Source organism: Odontesthes bonariensis, chromosome 1 (assembly GCF_027942865.1).
Source record: "Odontesthes bonariensis isolate fOdoBon6 chromosome 1, fOdoBon6.hap1, whole genome shotgun sequence".
Classification (NCBI taxonomy): domain Eukaryota; kingdom Metazoa; phylum Chordata; class Actinopteri; order Atheriniformes; family Atherinopsidae; genus Odontesthes; species Odontesthes bonariensis.
In genome coordinates, this window is record NC_134506.1 from 24,915,121 (window position 1) to 24,930,960 (window position 15,840).

The window sequence follows — 15,840 nt, forward strand, 5'->3', positions numbered from 1 at the left end:
CTGACTCTGTGCTCGATTGCTCTTCCCTGAGTGCTGAATCATATCTTCGATGTTGATTACCTTCCCCTGAGTTAGGTTGGGCCTTGACTCTGCCAGGGGTGTTGTGTACATTGTAGCACGATTTTCCATACAAGTTTAGACTGTAAGATCTACATTACTGTAATAAACAATGGCAGACGAAGAATTAGAGGCGATAAGGCGGCAGAGAATGGCGGAGCTGGAGGCGAAGCGCGGGGTAAGGACTAAACATGAGCGAGTAAGCGTGTCTGCGGCCGCCTCATAAGGAGATGCTGCGGTCAGTGTGCTGCTAGCTAGATCAAGCTTCAAAATCCAGACAATTTCTCCGAAAACTGTAATGTCTGTAAACTAGATTAGCTGCTGACTGAGAGTTGATATTTCTGAAAAATCAGTGTGTTATAAGACGGCACTTCAGTGCCAGCATTGTGCTGTGTTCAGCGCACACCCCTCTTACGTCTGTAACGTTACCTCAATTAAAGGAGTTGCCAAAATAGGCCGTACCTGCTTTAAAGCTGCGGTTGGCAACTTTTTTTTAGTCATATTAGCTTGAACTGTCATGGGATTCTGGAAGTAGAATATTAAATAGGCTGTTTAGGAAAAATAACGAAATCTGTAGCTCCCTCTGAAGCCTGTAATCATGCTTGCAAAAACCGAGCGCTCCCGGCTGTTTTTAACCAATCAAGTTAGGGTGGAGGAATCCTACCTGTCAATCACAGCTTGTGCACACGCTGCTGAGCGTGAGTCTGCCCCAGCTTGTGTGCGCTCACACTGGTGTGAACTCACGTGCACAACCTCGTCCACAGAGGGGGAGGGGTTTGGGGGGCGATTCGGAGCTTGTTAGAGGTTGGGGGAGGGACCTGAAAGTTGTATCAGTTCGAATTTTCCGACTTTAGACTCGCAATTTTGAAAACCTGCTGACTGCAGCTTTAAAGCCGCGTAAAGGGAGTAGACTGATGTTAAGATTTGTCCCAGATAACAGTCATCTGTTCTTATTTTTGCTTTAAATGCAAAGCTTAACGCTGCGTGTGATTATGGCCCTGGTGGTGGGAACCGAGGAAATATTTTTCAAAATTGTCTGGATCGATGATCTGATATTGCTCAGTATAGTATATTAAAATCTCAAACAGTATTAAAATAAAATTTAAAAAAAAGTTTGGTTATGTTTCGTTTCATTGTGCAGGGTTTTTCTGATACGTTCCATACATCAAGTAGCTTGCAATCGTTTTAAAGGAACTTTTTAGGGAATGAGCCAAATTTAGATGGAAAACACGATATTCACCTGGTTGTGGAAGACATTTGTCTCGTTTATTTAAAAAAAAGCAGTTGGTTTGTGTTAGTTTATGAAATGTAGAGAGAAAGAAAAACCGACTAATTTGTGTTTTTTTCTTTTCTTTTTGCTGTCCACCACCATTCACCAACAAGAAAACAGACATTTAGGGTTTGTTAGGGTATAAATGAACTCGTATAAACTACTGAAAATAGAATAAAAGCTCCTCTTGGATACATATAGGCTGCAACAATAAAATTATTTTTATCTATCTAGTATGTGTGTACAAATATAAGAGGATTCAAAGAAAAATAACGCACACTTTGTTATTTGATTTAAGATCTTATTGTCACTGTATGTCAGGTGAAACATTTTTTTTGTTTGTTTGTCCCAGAAATGTTACATTAAGATTACGTAAGTCTATTAAAAAAAATGAATAAATGCATGGTCCATATCCAGAGACAGTGGTGCAAAACAGCCCAGCACACTGAAGTTGAGAGAACCATGTCAGTAATTATGTTTAACAGTAATCAACAGTAATGGTCACTGTATCAGAGGGTGGGAGGATTTTAGGCTTTTTAATCAAAGTTTAGTAGAATTTCATTTTTTTTTAAATTACTTTTAACTGTTTTAAACGCAATTGAAATGTCATTAAAGAAACCAAAGCTTTTGTTCAATTTTCAAGGTGAGCTTTAATCAATGATAGGATAAAGGCACACATTTAGAGTCATTTAGCTAGATTTGAATTATTTTCAATTTTTTTTTGTCATTACCGTAGCTTGTGAGCACTTGGTTGACATATAGATCCTTTCAATAATAGCTTATACAACTGACATATCTGTCGTCTCTTGTATTGTTTCAGGATGTCTCAAATAATCAGCAAGGAGAGGAGGCCAAACAAAAGTAAGATTATGTAATCAAACTATCTTTGAACAGTAAACAAACCATTACTTCTACTGATATACAAGAGAGTTTAGGTGTTATTTTAATACATTTTAGAAATAATCTCATTAAATTATCGACAGAACTCTGGCACAATAATGGTCCTTATGGAATAAATTTGCTGACTAAGTTGTGAATCTTGTTTATTCTATTTATAAACTTTTAACTGTAACTGTGGGACCAGGTTGATGTTGTGATGGCTTAAATGCTTAGATGAAAATATATTCTGGCTCCTTTTTACCGGGCTCAGTGTAGTTATTTTCTGGCTTACAGGGAAACGGAAATGAGGAACTCGATACTGGCTCAAGTTCTAGACCAGTCTGCCCGTGCGAGATGTAAGTGTGGTCTCATATTTGTATTTTGCCACTGAACCTTAGATGTCGCTGAGATTTCAATTGGAAATGAATGATGTTCCCTCCTTTTCTTCTTCCAGTGAGCAATCTTGCACTGGTTAAGCCTGAGAAGGCAAATGCAGTGGAAAACTATCTTATTCAGATGGCTCGATTCGGAAAGTTGGGAGGAAAGGTAACAAATAGATAAATAAATGACACTGAACACTTGGAGGGACTGTATGTTTCTTTTAGATGTCAGCAATCGTCACGGTTTTGTCTTTATTTTTTCAGATTTCCGAGTCGGGTTTAATCGAGATCCTAGAAAAAGTCAGTCAGCAAACGGAGAAAAAGACGACTGTCACAGTAAGTTCCTCTGAAACGTCCCGTATGATCGATTCTTCTCCTATCACTTGTTCATAATGAAGGTTTAATACTCTTGTATCTGGCTGGCAGTTCAACAGACGGAAGGTGATGGACTCGGACGATGAGGATGATTACTAGCTTCGAACAGAAACCGTGGAGTGACCTGAGAGTTCAGGAGTGATGCGTTTTACTGGGACTCTGACAGGCTCTTTGACTAGTGTGCTGTTCTTATCAAAACCCTGGGATGCCACACTAGCTTCTTTGTGTCTTTGAAATGGACACACCATCAAGGAAGAACAAGGACTTTTGGCTGATGTTTTGGCGTGTGGTAGAAAGCACACGGTGTCCAAGAGGATTTTCTTTTGCAATCTTATCTCAATTGAGTTGCTACAGATTTGTACAGCTTGTGTTGTATCCCTGATGGCTGATGGCACTGTTTGACTCCTTTAGTCCTTCACAATAGTTCTTTTTTTTTTTTTTTTTAACAATGGTTAACCGTTACTGTTCTGCAAACATAAGAAGTTAGACTCAATGGAAAAAATAACGCTGCGGGTGCTTTCTATTTCCACTGTTCTGTGAATACATTGTTTGTTTTCTTTTTATTCAGGCATAACATCCCATAGGCTTTGGGTGTTGCTCTAGGATATTATCATGTCGTTGACATGTATTTCAAAGGTTTACATAAAAAATAACTAGTAATTTTAAAACAAAAGCCTTAAACTCAAATTTTTGTTTTTCCTCATGAACTATTTCTCATCATCTTTTATGTTCAGTGTTCACCCCTTTTGAAAAGATTTCATGTAAACTTTTATCCAAATTCCCGTATCACAGAAAACTTTGCAGCTTCAGTATACACTTACACTCAGCAAACTTTATGTTCATCTTGGGGGGTTTTCTTCCCGAGACAATAAGTTCACATTTTGAATTTATTTCAGAAACCAGAATTAACAGATTGCCAAATGTATCCAACTTCTTTTGAAATAAAGTATTGAGGAGTAATGTGCATTTGCTTGTTTTTCATCTCTTCAGTAATTTGCTGCGGTGTCTTGGAAGACTAGATCTAAAAACCAAACGTTGTCTCCACAAACACTATATAGTGATGAGCAACATAACCAAAGAGAAGGGACACGCCAGAAAAACAGATATCTGATTTAGTAAAGAGTAACTAGATGGCAAAACCGCTAACTTGTCACCAGCTAATGAATGTTGTTGTTAGTGTTAATGTCAAGTTAAAATCCCACCTTTTAATAATTTACACTAGTGAAACTTTGTAAATATGCTCAACTATACATGAAATGTTGAAAGTAGTACTCATCATACCACCAGTGCCCATACCAATGCCAAGCTCTTGTATAAATAATGCTGATGTATTAAGTAGCATGCTAGGGTTAGAAGTGGTCATGGTAGTTCTAAACTTAATAACTATGCTTTAATCTACGTTTTAATAATTTGCCACATTTGTGATGAAAGAAATTTAGCAGAAAGTTCTACTTTCGTCTCAAAAGTATGTAGGTTGGTGAGTTATGTAGAATTTTTTACAATGTAGTAGTACTAGAAAAAAAGTCAAGTTATGCTCTCTTTTAGCTGCATTCAATAAAAAGTTAATTTGTTAATGATTCTTCTTTCGTTTCACAATAAATACCCAAATAGTTCAGGATTTGATGATCCAGATTAGTTTCATATAGAGTTGAATCAAACGTGTGTGGATTGGTGTCTGGTCCTTGTGCCACTTTGGTACGACCGTGGTCAGATGATTTCTCATTGGCTACTCAAACTGTTTCGTCATAACGGCTCTATTATGATTGGTGATGGGGATAGCCACATGTTCCCCATCAGCCAATCGGGTGAGCCTACCAAGAAACACTACAGTGAGCTTGATTTAGCTTCACTGAAAATGCTCCACACGCGAGGACTTGCTTACAGAAAGGTTAATAGTTTGAAGGCTGTATTATTCTCACAAACATCGACTTATATACTGAGGTATGCCTGAAGATAGCATGGACAAGCCATTTATAGTTACATGCACCGCTCCTGTGAATATAGCTGTCATTAAATACTGTAAGTATCACCTCGACTTATGTTAATGATAGCCTTGCTTGTAGTATTAAGACACCACAAAAAAACTGATCCTGACATAAATTGTTTACGGTAATTTAGTCTATTTTCATTTATTTCTTAAATATATGAATAGCCCAGTGGTGCACTGTGTATAACACCTTCTTTTTTTCAGGGGGGAAGAGAAATGAAGACCTGATTCTACCCATCAACTCATCATTGAGCGTCACGTTGCACCAAGATCAGGTACTCAAGTTTACACTATTTTCATCAGGCTGTGTAGAAAAACCGTCAGCTTCCCTCAGTCTTTTCTGTTGAGCTTCTTTTCAGAACTAATGCATAACTACAGTTGTGTTTTCCTGACATATGAAGACCTCATAAACCCAAAGTATAAAATCGCACTAAAGAATGTCTTTATTGCACCTTTTAGTTGATTCGGATGGCCAGATTATATCTACAAAACTTTAACTTGCTCTGTCTGAACATCTGTGTGAGACATGGTCGTATATCATAAATATGTGATTACAGAAAAATTGACCATGTGCCACATAAATTATTCAACATGACGTTCATTGATATGTTGCAAGGGTTCAAATCTGATTTTATGCTTGTGAGTGAATAAGTACAGTTTCACAGCAAAATGGCTTGGGATTATTCCCTCTGTTTAGTTGAAAACTACCACGACGGCGGCAATCAGCAGATCATTTCAGGAGGATCGATTATGGCTCAATGGCAAGGAGGAGGACATAACACATCCAAGACTACAGTCCTGTCTTAGAGAAAGTGAGTCGTATCTATAGCAGAAGTTAATGGCAAGTTAAAGGAAGCGCAGGTCACAGTGTCTTATTTTTTCTGAATGTAGTTCGACGACTAGCACGGAAGAGGCCTAATGATGGAGACCCTGATACGACAGATTCAACTGGTTTATCTCATAAGGTTCACATTTGCTCTGTTAACAACTTCCCCACCGCTGCTGGACTCGCTTCTTCAGCAGCTGGATTCGCTTGTCTTGGTGAGTGTGTGTGTGTTTAATTTTATTGAACCAGAGTAAGAAAACTTCATATTAAATAATGTTGCTTATGTCAGCCAGTTCTTGCATAAGGATCGCAGTGTTTTCGTGATATTTGAATTATTTGGAGAAATTAAGTCTGCATTTCCCGCGCCATATATCTCATGTTGGATTCATGATCACTGATCTCTTTTGTTCTCGCTTCCCTGCAGTATACAGCCTAGCTCAGGTGTTTGGTGTGGATGGGGAGTTGTCGGGGATTGCCCGCCAAGGTTCAGGCAGCGCATGCAGAAGCATGTACGGTGGGTTTGTCCAGTGGATCATGGGAAACAGAGATGACGGCAAAGACAGTCTAGCTCACCAGGTGGAGCCAGAGACTCACTGGCCTCAGCTCAGGATCCTTGTACTGGTGGTAGGTCTGATGTCTGCGTGAGAGTGAGACTACATGTGACGAAAAAAATGTTTATGCGAGTCAGTAATGTGCTGGCAAATTCAGGCATGCAGAGAAAGTGTCTTTAATAATGCACAAATGTACAGTTCGATTAAAAATTGTTAAAAGCTGTACGTGATGCAATTGAATGCACTTTTCCACAGGCAAGTGCTGAGCGGAAGCCGATTGGCAGCACCTCTGGGATGCAAACCAGTGTACAAACAAGCTGTCTGTTAAAGGTACTTTATTCCCCGCCTTTTGTGCATTTCATTATATTAACATTACAGTCAATTCTCTTATGTATTAGTGATAACCTCGTGCTCTTACACTATAAGCTAAAATGGTTAATAGAAGAGGTTTAGTGTATGTCCAGCATTTACGTGTGTATGTGTGTAGCACCGTGCTGAGTCTGTCGTCCCACGCCGGATGCTAGAGATGACTGAAGCAGTGCAAAGAAGGGACTTTCCTGCGTTTGCCGAGCTAACCATGAAGGACAGCAACCAGTTCCACGCCACCTGCCTTGACACATACCCTCCTATCTTCTACCTCAGCAGTGTTTCTCAGCAGGTCATCCACTTGGTGCATCGTTACAACAAGCATTACGGGGAGACAAGGGTGAGTAGCTCCACAGCTCTGTTGTTTTCTGTAGTGAAACTCTTTTTATGCTGTTTTAATCTAGTAGGCAGGTGTTTTTGTCTTTCTTCAAATGGAACTTGCATGTTGCAATTTTACATAATACCATGGCGTTTCTTGTAGTAACAGGAAGCCAACATGATAAGAAATAAAGTAGAGTCCTCAAAACACTGGTAAAAGCCTTGAAAAATGAATGAAAAAAGTCTAAGCCTCTTTACTTTTGTGTCACTGTTGTTAACGGGGAAGTTATTTTTTTTTAAACTTGGACCTTATTTCTGGCATAAAATACATTCATCTACTCACCGATAACAGTTTGCTGAAAGTCGGCGTCTTTCGGAAGATATTTAGATCACTCGAGATCCACGTATATCCATATAACGGGAGAGAACAGGGCATAGACAATACAGCCTCTAAAAAAGGCATTATCTGTCTTTATTTCACCAATGCTTTAAGCTTTAAGCTGAATTAATGAATGAATGCGTACTATTGCACTGTTAGCTCATAGCTGCCGTGTTGTTGTTATTGGGGGCTATCGGGGGGCTTATAGGAAGCTTTCTACACAGGCGTCTACTGGGATGACTTCATCGACGCGCGCCGCTGCAGCACAGCTCATTCACTCCGGTAAGGAAGTCCATAGTACTCAAAGTTGTCGTCCACGTTGTCAAAATCTGATAAATATCCTGCCATGTTGCACAAAACTAGTAAACTCCGTGTGAAGTTAGCCGACTGTCACAGAGCACGGAGTAAATGAGCTGTGCTGCAGCAGCGCGCGTCGATGAAGTCATCCCAGTAGACGCCTGTGTAGAAAGCTTCCTATAAGGCCCCCGATACCCCCGGATAACAACAACAAGGCAGCTATGAGCTAACAGTGCAATAGTACGCGTTCATTCGTCTTAAAGCATTGGTGAAATAAAGACAGATAATGCCTTATTTAGAGGCTGTATTGTCTATGCCCTGTTCTCTCCCGTTATATGGATATACACGGATCTCAAGTGATCTAAATATATGTGTATGGCAATTGATCTAAATATCTTCCGAAGGACGCCAACTTTCACCGAACTGTTATCGAGTAGATGAACGTATTTTATGCCAGAAATAAGGTTCAGGTTTAAAAAAAACGAACTTCTCCTTTAACTGTGCCCCCCTTTTCTTTCTCACGAAACAAATTTCATGCGGCCAAGTTTCTCAGGTTGTGTAAGGAGCATGCGAAACCTGTGAGGTGGTTTTCAAAATGGGGAACAGGAAAGCACATATTCTTACATGGTTCTCACTGCCGGTTTGCTCTCTTGTAGGTGGCTTACAGTTTTGATGCAGGGCCCAATGCAGTGATCTTCACTTTACAGCAGCATGTTCCAGAGTTTGTCCAGATGGTTCAGCATTTCTTCCCCCCAGATACCAATGGTGAAGAGTACGTAAGCAGGAACCGCCACACTTACGTATCTGCACTTCATAGTCCTCAAAGAATAATCTTTCCATACAAAGTAATTAATGTAAATTAATTTTAGCAATCTAAAATTGCCATACACATATTAAACATTATAGATTATTGTAAATAAAATATACATGTATATGTGTGTGTAAATATATATCTATATACATATAGATATATATGTATGCACACAGGGGATTCAAACACCCCTTTTTTGTTTTTTTTAGGCATCTTATTACAAAAACCTTTGGAAAAAGGAAATCTCATATTTGTAATTTTTCAGGTCCCTTTGCGTTAAGACTTCAGATTAAGGCCAGCTGCATTGTTTGCGTTTATGATATTTGAAATACATCTATTGGTCCAACATTTGACAAATTCCCGTCAGAATGTACAGAAGTACAAGTACTTCTCTGTAGAAAACCAGAAAACCATTTGAAATGGACTCCGTCGAGTAAGAGGTTTGAAATCAATGAGGAGTCGGCAAAGAGTTGGCTGTCTATCAAATCTTAGTGATTGAGAAAAAAAAAGAGGTCTCGGGAAGGTAGATGAACACGACAGTTGCTCTGAAAGGGCATTTTGACCAAAGGATAAAAGATTGATTTTGAAGTTGAACCTGCCATAACTCTAAACAGGAAGTATTCCTCAACAGTTGTGCTCTTACCAATGACCCTAAGAAGAAAAAGGAGAAGTTTGTTGCAGCCAGTCTGGTGTGCAGAACTGTTGCTGCAGTAACATCGTATTGATTCATTAAAGAGTGATTTTATTCTTTGGCCAACAAAACAGTCTGCTGTGAAAGCTAGGGCTGAAACAGCTTTCTTATGGTCAAACGAAGGAATTACAGCTTCAGAACTCCCCAGAAGAGAAGGGAGAGCTTTCTGGTTGGACAGCCAGCTCCACAGGACTCCCATCGGTCAGGCCGGTACTGGTAGAGGAGCTACACAGAAGGTGCTCTTAAGCAAAAGGAGTATGACGGCACTTTTTGGAGCCAGTCGCTTTAAAACAGTGCGAGGCTGAGGTTTATTATCAGGTCAGAAGAGATAAAAACTGACCCTGGAGGGAAAAACCCATAACACTTTGTCTGGCAAACGTATGATTTTGCTCATCACCTGGCTAACATAATTATTATGAAGCGGTGCTGTTAGCAACATCAGTCTATTAGGGTCCTTTTCTGTAGTACATACTGAGAGACGGGTGAGAACTGAGGAAAGTTTGCAAGCATCCAAAAACAGAGTTTGACTGTATGAAGAAATACTTGGGCTGCTGCTACACTTTACCATTCAGCACAACAGTGACCCGGAGCAATGCATCACACTGTCCTTCATGAACCAATTCAAAGTCTAGACCTCAGGTAATATATGTGCAGAGTCCTGAAGATGGCCTTTTAGATGCTTCTCACCAAATATTACAAGCTTGAGAGGATTTGTTTGGAAGAACAGCCTATAGATGCCTCCTGATCTGCAAACTACCGAGGCCAGTGTTTATATAATTTGTGATATTCCACTTGTTCACTTTCAAGAATTCGCAAACATTTCTAAAAATGTTCTTACTTTGTCATCTATGGGATGTTTAATCTAGGCTGATGAGCAATTTCAAATGATCTCCAACATAATAAAGACCTAAAAGCAAAACGGCCTGAGTACTTTTTGGGTGAATGCAGATTTACAGTGACCTGGACTCCACATAAACTGTTGAATAACACGGTTACTAAGGTGTGTCTGCCTTCTGTACTTTTGAGTTGCGTGATTTTGTGTTTCCTTATCTGCAGCTTTATTAAAGGTCTTCCAGTCAAGCACGCTGCTCTCTCCGAGGAGCTGAAACAGGGAATTGGTCTGGAGCCCATGCCAAGGGGAATAAACTATATCATCAGTACCAAGGTACATACATACTCAATAAAAAAACAAACAATTGACCTACAATCACACAGAATGAATCTCGACTAGAACTTTTTTCTTTTTTCTCGTATGTTTAAGGCTGGACCAGGCCCTCGTGTTGTGGAGGATCCCAGTCAGCATTTGCTGTCACCTGACGGGTTACCGAAGAAACTCTAAAGCCCCGCTGCATTGTAACTCATTGAATGCAGCTTTCTGTGTTTCTCCACTCGACAGGTGGCTGGACCCTCGCATTGTAGATAAAAGTGTACTCCAGCAGTCAGCCATTTATACAGATCACCGCTGGAGTCAGACTTGTGCTCTTTGCCTTGAGAAAATTATTTGCTGATAATCGCAATTTCAAACAACAGGAACTATGTCAAATTTTTTGTTCGAGATTGAATAAATGATGTATTTTAGTCCACTCGTGGTGTCTGGGTCGTCTTTGGTCATTTAATCATCAGATTCAGCTCTGGTTCAGCTTTTCTTTAGAGAAAATTATTTTGTATGGCGATGTGTTGACGTTAAAATGCTGAATTAGTCAAAGTGGCAGCACAAAAGCTGACTAAGTCAATCTGTCATTCAGATGTAAACATGATAGTTTGAGTTTCTGAACCATAAAAGTTGGGTCCCAGCCAGGCTCCTGTGCGGTTATCACCGCAACTGTCCGGGAACCTGGAATAGTTGACCGCTCCTCTCCGTTCGCCCGCATTTTCTCGGAAATGACGGCAGAAACGGGGATTGGCCGACACAAGCCCTGCCCTCCAGCCGGCACACCTCACGTCTCGTAACCACAGTGTCTTCCTTGAAGAGATTATTGAGGTAGTGACTCGTCGTCGGGAGAGTTTCGGTAGACTGTGCAGCGGCTGTTTGGGTGAACGCAATGGGGAAGATAGAGTGGGCGATGTGGGCCAATGAGCAGGCTCTGGCTGCAGGGCTCAGTGAGTATAAAAACTTTGTCTTCACGTGAAAAAGTGAAGATGATTATTTTTATTTTTTTTTCTTTCTCCGACAATATATTTCACTTGAAGTTTAATACAAAACGAATTCGTTTAAAGGATTTTTTTAATTCGAAACTGCTGCGCATTGTGTGTATCGGGATAATTACTTACAGCATAAGGCTGAACATTATAAGAGGGCTTGCCTCTTTGCGAGGAGTCACAGAAGGTGTATTGTTTTAATTTTACCTTCCTGTTTCCTTCTTTCAGTTCTCCTTACTGGAGGGATTGTGGGGGTGGCTGGGCAGTTCAGAGGCTGGCAGTTTGCTGCTTATGCAGTGTATCCTTTCCACCTGACATTAACCAAAATGTGCTAAACTTGGAAAAAGTAAGGCTCCGGATGACTATTGTTTAGAAAATGTGAAGTAATAGACATTGTGTTTTGCTTTTGTTCAGCCTTTATTGGACACTCTAAAATTAAACTCTTGTGAGAATTGATAAATCGCAATCAAAAAAGGAGCCAAGTAAATATAGCCACTGCGAATATTAAATCCACACATATTTACAATAGTCTAAGCAATGGTATTCGTAGTGTACAAGAAGTTGGAAATACCCTCTGACTTAGGCCATTTGAATTTAGGACACACCACTTAATAGGCTGAATACACATATGTGCCAAATTAACATTCAAACCTGACTATGTGTTCCTCCAAATTAGGGCTTGAACCACTTTAAGATTAAGATCAGATTTATTGGTCATACATACACATGAAATTTGTCCTCTGCTTTTAACCCATCCAGGTTGGCACCTGTTGACACACATGCACAGGGTCACACACTCAGAGACATGAAGCACCTAGGGAGCATGAGGGCTACGGTGCCTTGCTCAAGGGCACCTCAGCCCCTCAGTCCTTCCAGCTATCAGTTCCACCAATCTTTTTTGAGTGACGAGAGTGGGAATCAAACCGCCAACCTTCTCGTTATTGGACAACCCACTCTAACCACTGAGCCACGGCCGCCCCAATATGTCTTGAATATGTGGTGGTAAAAGTACTTCATTTCATCTGGTATTCTTACCATTGTCACCTTTGAGCCCATTCATGCATGTTTCCTGTTCAATGTGCTCATGTTCACTGTAAGGTTTGTGTGTGTGCCTTTGTTTTTTTTCCCAATTAACTCATATGTTCTGTCTTAGTTGTCTTAAAAGACCCCTTATGCTATTCATAGTATTGTTAAATAGCCTTGACTGATAACAAGTGCTGCTGGGGTATTTGTGTGTCTACTTGAGTATCCCAGAGGCAAGAGGGCCAAGGGCACAAGTGTTGAAAGATCGTAAGTAATGGCATATTTTTTACTGCTAATATAGGTTGAACTATAATGGTGAAGTTCTGTGACGATCACCTGTGCATTGGGCTGTCTTTACTTCTCTCAGGGGCCAGTACTGCTTCACGGTATGTGTAAAAGCCTTTGGACCATTGACGAAGAACTACTACGTCAGGGCGTTTTTACATGCTGCGTGAGTTTATTTGGCCATATTGTAAATTAAGAATCTCCATAAATGTATCTCTGAGTTTGAAAGAAGGCTGAAAGAGCCTCCTATCTTTGCGACCTTGCTTTTGCTCAGCAGCATTCCTCCTATTCACAACCTGTCTATTCAACAAAAGGCTTGCGAAATTATAGTCTTTTGTCTTTAAATCCCTTTGTTTTGTTTCTTGTCTTCCTTAGACTCTGTGTACCTGGAGGTTTTATGCTCGCTACTGTCCTCGGGTGCGTGTGCCTCGGCATCGCCAGCCTCATCTACCTTGCAGTAAGTTGGTTGCTTTTGTCACATATTTTCTTAATGGAGTCAGTGAATTATTGTCAGCTCTGATCAAGTTCTTCGCTGCGGCGGGAAGTGGCCGGTTGATGGAAACAAGGAAATGTTAACGAGGAAGAGATTGTTTCACACCAGTACCTCTGTTAAGACATGGCCCTATAGTTATGAAACCTGACCTATCAGGGGTGTGACTGAATTCTTGAACAGTTCTAAATGTGGAAAACAAGGGTGTGAAGTTTCTAGGTTGACATAGCTTATTTTGAACAAAGATATGAGCTTGTAAACATAATCACCCATTTATAACAATTTACAGTAATGCTTAACTTGGATTCATTTGGTTCTTGGAGCCACTCATTACTGACATTGTTCTGCCTTCTAGGCTGCCATCCGAGGTGAACACTGGGAGCCGATTCTACCACGAAAGGATGTGCGAAAGCCAGTCGGAGAGAGTATCAAGAATCCTCCGCAGAATCCACCACCAAGACCACCTGCAGATATGCGCAGGAAACAAGCGAAGGACCTGGAGGCAGCAGCTTACGACAACCCTATGTCTGTTACTGCTGATGAGTAACCGGTCCAGTGTCCCGTCCTCTGCATCTCTCGACCTCGACATCACCAGATTCTGTGACGACGAACGAACAAAGAGTTTTCTGAAGTTTAGTGAAGCTAATGAATGGGCAACATGTTGAGTATGCACTTTCTTACCTCATATGAATACTAGCAGAAGAATTCAGAGGGAAAATTCAGAGGGAAATTGATGAAGTGAATGTTGTATTTTTTTTCATTTTGAAGGAAACATAAAGGTACCGCAGAAGGTTTAATGTAAAATTGCAACCAGAAAACAAATGCTGTTTGTTTTGAGGTCTGTAGCTCGGTTGTTGTTTATTGCTCTGAAAAACATTCAAAGATTCAAGCCAACCCACGTTTTCTGTTCCAGACACCATATATGTAAGGTTGTGTTGACGTGCTGCGTAGATCTTATAATCTAATAGGTTGATAAATGATTTACTTAAATTTAGCAATCTTAACCTCTTACATATTTGTATCTTTCTTGAAGGCAACTGATTACAAAAGTATGCCGTTCAAACGTACTATATGAATTGGCCTGTTGTTTCTTGGCTGTAACTTGCTGATACTACCCCTATATTTGAATTTTTGTCATCCTTTTTGTGTGATGTAAATAAATCTGTTACTTTCCTTGAGTCAAGATCGGTAGTTTTGCACTTTCATTTTGTTTTCTCGGCTCTTGAAAAGTATTTAGAGAAATGACATTTGCAACTTCCTCATTTCGCAAACACGCTGAATTTCAATAGCTCAGAATTTCCCTCTCTGTTTTCAAGAGCTTTTTTTCTTTCATTTTTCCTCTCACACATTTTTGTTACATTGCCATCAATTGTTTGCTTGTGATGGAAAAATGGAGTATTTATTCACCTGGCGGCTCGACAGACAACTTCTGTTCATTGTTGTTGTTTCTTTACTTTTGTCTTTAGTTTTTTTTCCCTCTTCTTTTGGTAGTCACAGCTGATCTGTCAAGCAGTTACAGTCTGTTCAGAAACCACCAAAATACAATGGCACTTCCTCATTTTAGTTTGGGGACACACAGAATTTGTGTTATCAGTTTTTCCAACTCAAATCCCCTTTATGTCCTATATGCAACATGATTTAGGATTATGTGGTTTTATCATCTCTGTGTATTTATACCTATCCCAGTGGTCATCTGGCGCGAGAGGCGGGATACAGCCTGGACAGGTCGCATTTATATTGTGTGAGTCAGGAACTTTTGTTTGAATGAATCCTGCCACCTACTGCTGCATAAGAGAACTACAGTAGCATTGTCAGGACTATTGCAGCAGATCTTTGCTCGAAGTAAGGCGAAATCATTTCTGAAGCATAACACATGTACAGTCAGACTGGTTCTTTGTTCTAAGATATTTTTGCTTGGCTCCAGATCGATGAAACTGTCCACTTCACAGAGGTGTGACAAGCTGACACTTCTATCTGATATAAGACAGTTAAGTTTATCCTTAGATCATAAACACTGTAGTCCTCTCTAAATTACAATAATATCAATATGATTAAAGATATATGTCATCACTTAACAAAATACAGAAAATAAACTTTTCAAATAACTTAAGTTTAATTTGGCCTTGTGTGCCATCTACAAATCCTGCTTATAGCTTTATATTGTTAATATCCTTAAAATTGCACCAGTTGTTTCAATGGCATCTTCTTTTTTGGTGGGTTGGTCTGTGTATTTTCTAGTTTACGCATTTGCACCATGTTTTTACCTCCTAGAATAACACTGAAAATGTCACAACTTAAGCCCAAGGGTGGAATCGTCCGAAGAAATCTGAATTCCAGAAATATTTTTGTTTGTTTCACAAGATCATTAAACCATTCAAAATCACCAAACATTTACAACGCAAACAACATTAATTTTGGGTTTTCATTTACAGTTCTTCAGGTGACCCGTATTGTTTTAGCTTTTTGTTGCTATGTTGTCAACTTACAATAAGATACTCCTTGAAAATATCAAGTCAAGACAATGCAGTTACTTGGATTAATTAATGCCAGTTATTTTTTTGTAATGTCATTACATAATAGCAAATGGTATGAAATGGTCGACATTTACCCCACTTGTATGAGTTTTGTTTAGTTTTCAGATACTCTATCCAGCTAATTCACGTGTCTTCAACTATTCATACTTTTCATGTTAACTGCTTTGTCTCTTTTTTTCAAT

General features: G+C 39.7%; 3 protein-coding genes across 4 annotated transcripts; all 3 read left to right on the top strand.

The window, feature by feature from the left end:
- The first annotated feature begins 54 nt into the window (after positions 1–54).
- pdcd5 (programmed cell death 5) lies at positions 55–3,925 on the top strand. Its single transcript, XM_075471238.1, has 6 exons — positions 55–235; positions 2,148–2,188; positions 2,501–2,562; positions 2,661–2,752; positions 2,851–2,922; positions 3,013–3,925. Exons 1-6 carry the CDS (start codon positions 170–172, stop codon positions 3,058–3,060), a joined length of 381 nt encoding a protein of 126 aa, XP_075327353.1. The 5' UTR covers positions 55–169; the 3' UTR covers positions 3,061–3,925.
- An 868-nt stretch (positions 3,926–4,793) lies between these two features.
- mvda (mevalonate (diphospho) decarboxylase a) lies at positions 4,794–10,770 on the top strand. Of its 2 annotated transcripts, XM_075471239.1 has the most exons (10): positions 4,794–4,980; positions 5,153–5,223; positions 5,646–5,760; positions 5,840–5,989; positions 6,199–6,398; positions 6,581–6,655; positions 6,813–7,031; positions 8,342–8,457; positions 10,244–10,352; positions 10,449–10,770. In XM_075471239.1, the coding sequence occupies exons 1-10, from the start codon at positions 4,905–4,907 to the stop codon at positions 10,524–10,526; spliced, it is 1,209 nt and encodes a 402-aa protein (XP_075327354.1). In that variant the 5' UTR covers positions 4,794–4,904; the 3' UTR covers positions 10,527–10,770. The 2 variants fall into 2 exon arrangements, with proteins under 2 accessions (XP_075327354.1, XP_075327355.1); XM_075471240.1 differs by lacking the exon at positions 10,449–10,770 and having other exon boundaries at positions 8,342–8,461; positions 10,244–10,337.
- A 372-nt stretch (positions 10,771–11,142) lies between these two features.
- On the top strand, positions 11,143–14,307 carry cyba (cytochrome b-245, alpha polypeptide). Its single transcript, XM_075471241.1, has 6 exons — positions 11,143–11,287; positions 11,555–11,624; positions 12,542–12,616; positions 12,717–12,800; positions 13,010–13,091; positions 13,480–14,307. The coding sequence occupies exons 1-6, from the start codon at positions 11,230–11,232 to the stop codon at positions 13,669–13,671; spliced, it is 561 nt and encodes a 186-aa protein (XP_075327356.1). The 5' UTR covers positions 11,143–11,229; the 3' UTR covers positions 13,672–14,307.
- Positions 14,308–15,840: the final 1,533 nt, after the last annotated feature.

Bases quoted from the DNA above. Each gene is read 5' to 3' on its own strand.
- pdcd5 (XM_075471238.1), top strand. From the start codon at position 170: ATGGCAGACGAAGAATTAGAGGCGATAAGGCGGCAGAGAATGGCGGAG. The intron at 236-2,147 runs GTAAGGACTAAA...GTATTGTTTCAG, and splicing joins AGCTGGAGGCGAAGCGCGGG to GATGTCTCAAATAATCAGCA. The intron at 2,189-2,500 runs GTAAGATTATGT...TCTGGCTTACAG, and splicing joins GGAGAGGAGGCCAAACAAAA to GGAAACGGAAATGAGGAACT.
- mvda (XM_075471239.1), top strand. From the start codon at position 4,905: ATGCCTGAAGATAGCATGGACAAGCCATTTATAGTTACATGCACCGCT. The intron at 6,399-6,580 runs GTAGGTCTGATG...ACTTTTCCACAG, and splicing joins TCAGGATCCTTGTACTGGTG to GCAAGTGCTGAGCGGAAGCC. The intron at 10,353-10,448 runs GTACATACATAC...CGTATGTTTAAG, and splicing joins ACTATATCATCAGTACCAAG to GCTGGACCAGGCCCTCGTGT.
- cyba (XM_075471241.1), top strand. From the start codon at position 11,230: ATGGGGAAGATAGAGTGGGCGATGTGGGCCAATGAGCAGGCTCTGGCT. The intron at 12,617-12,716 runs GTAAGTAATGGC...TACTTCTCTCAG, and splicing joins GGCACAAGTGTTGAAAGATC to GGGCCAGTACTGCTTCACGG. The intron at 12,801-13,009 runs GTGAGTTTATTT...TGTCTTCCTTAG, and splicing joins AGGGCGTTTTTACATGCTGC to ACTCTGTGTACCTGGAGGTT.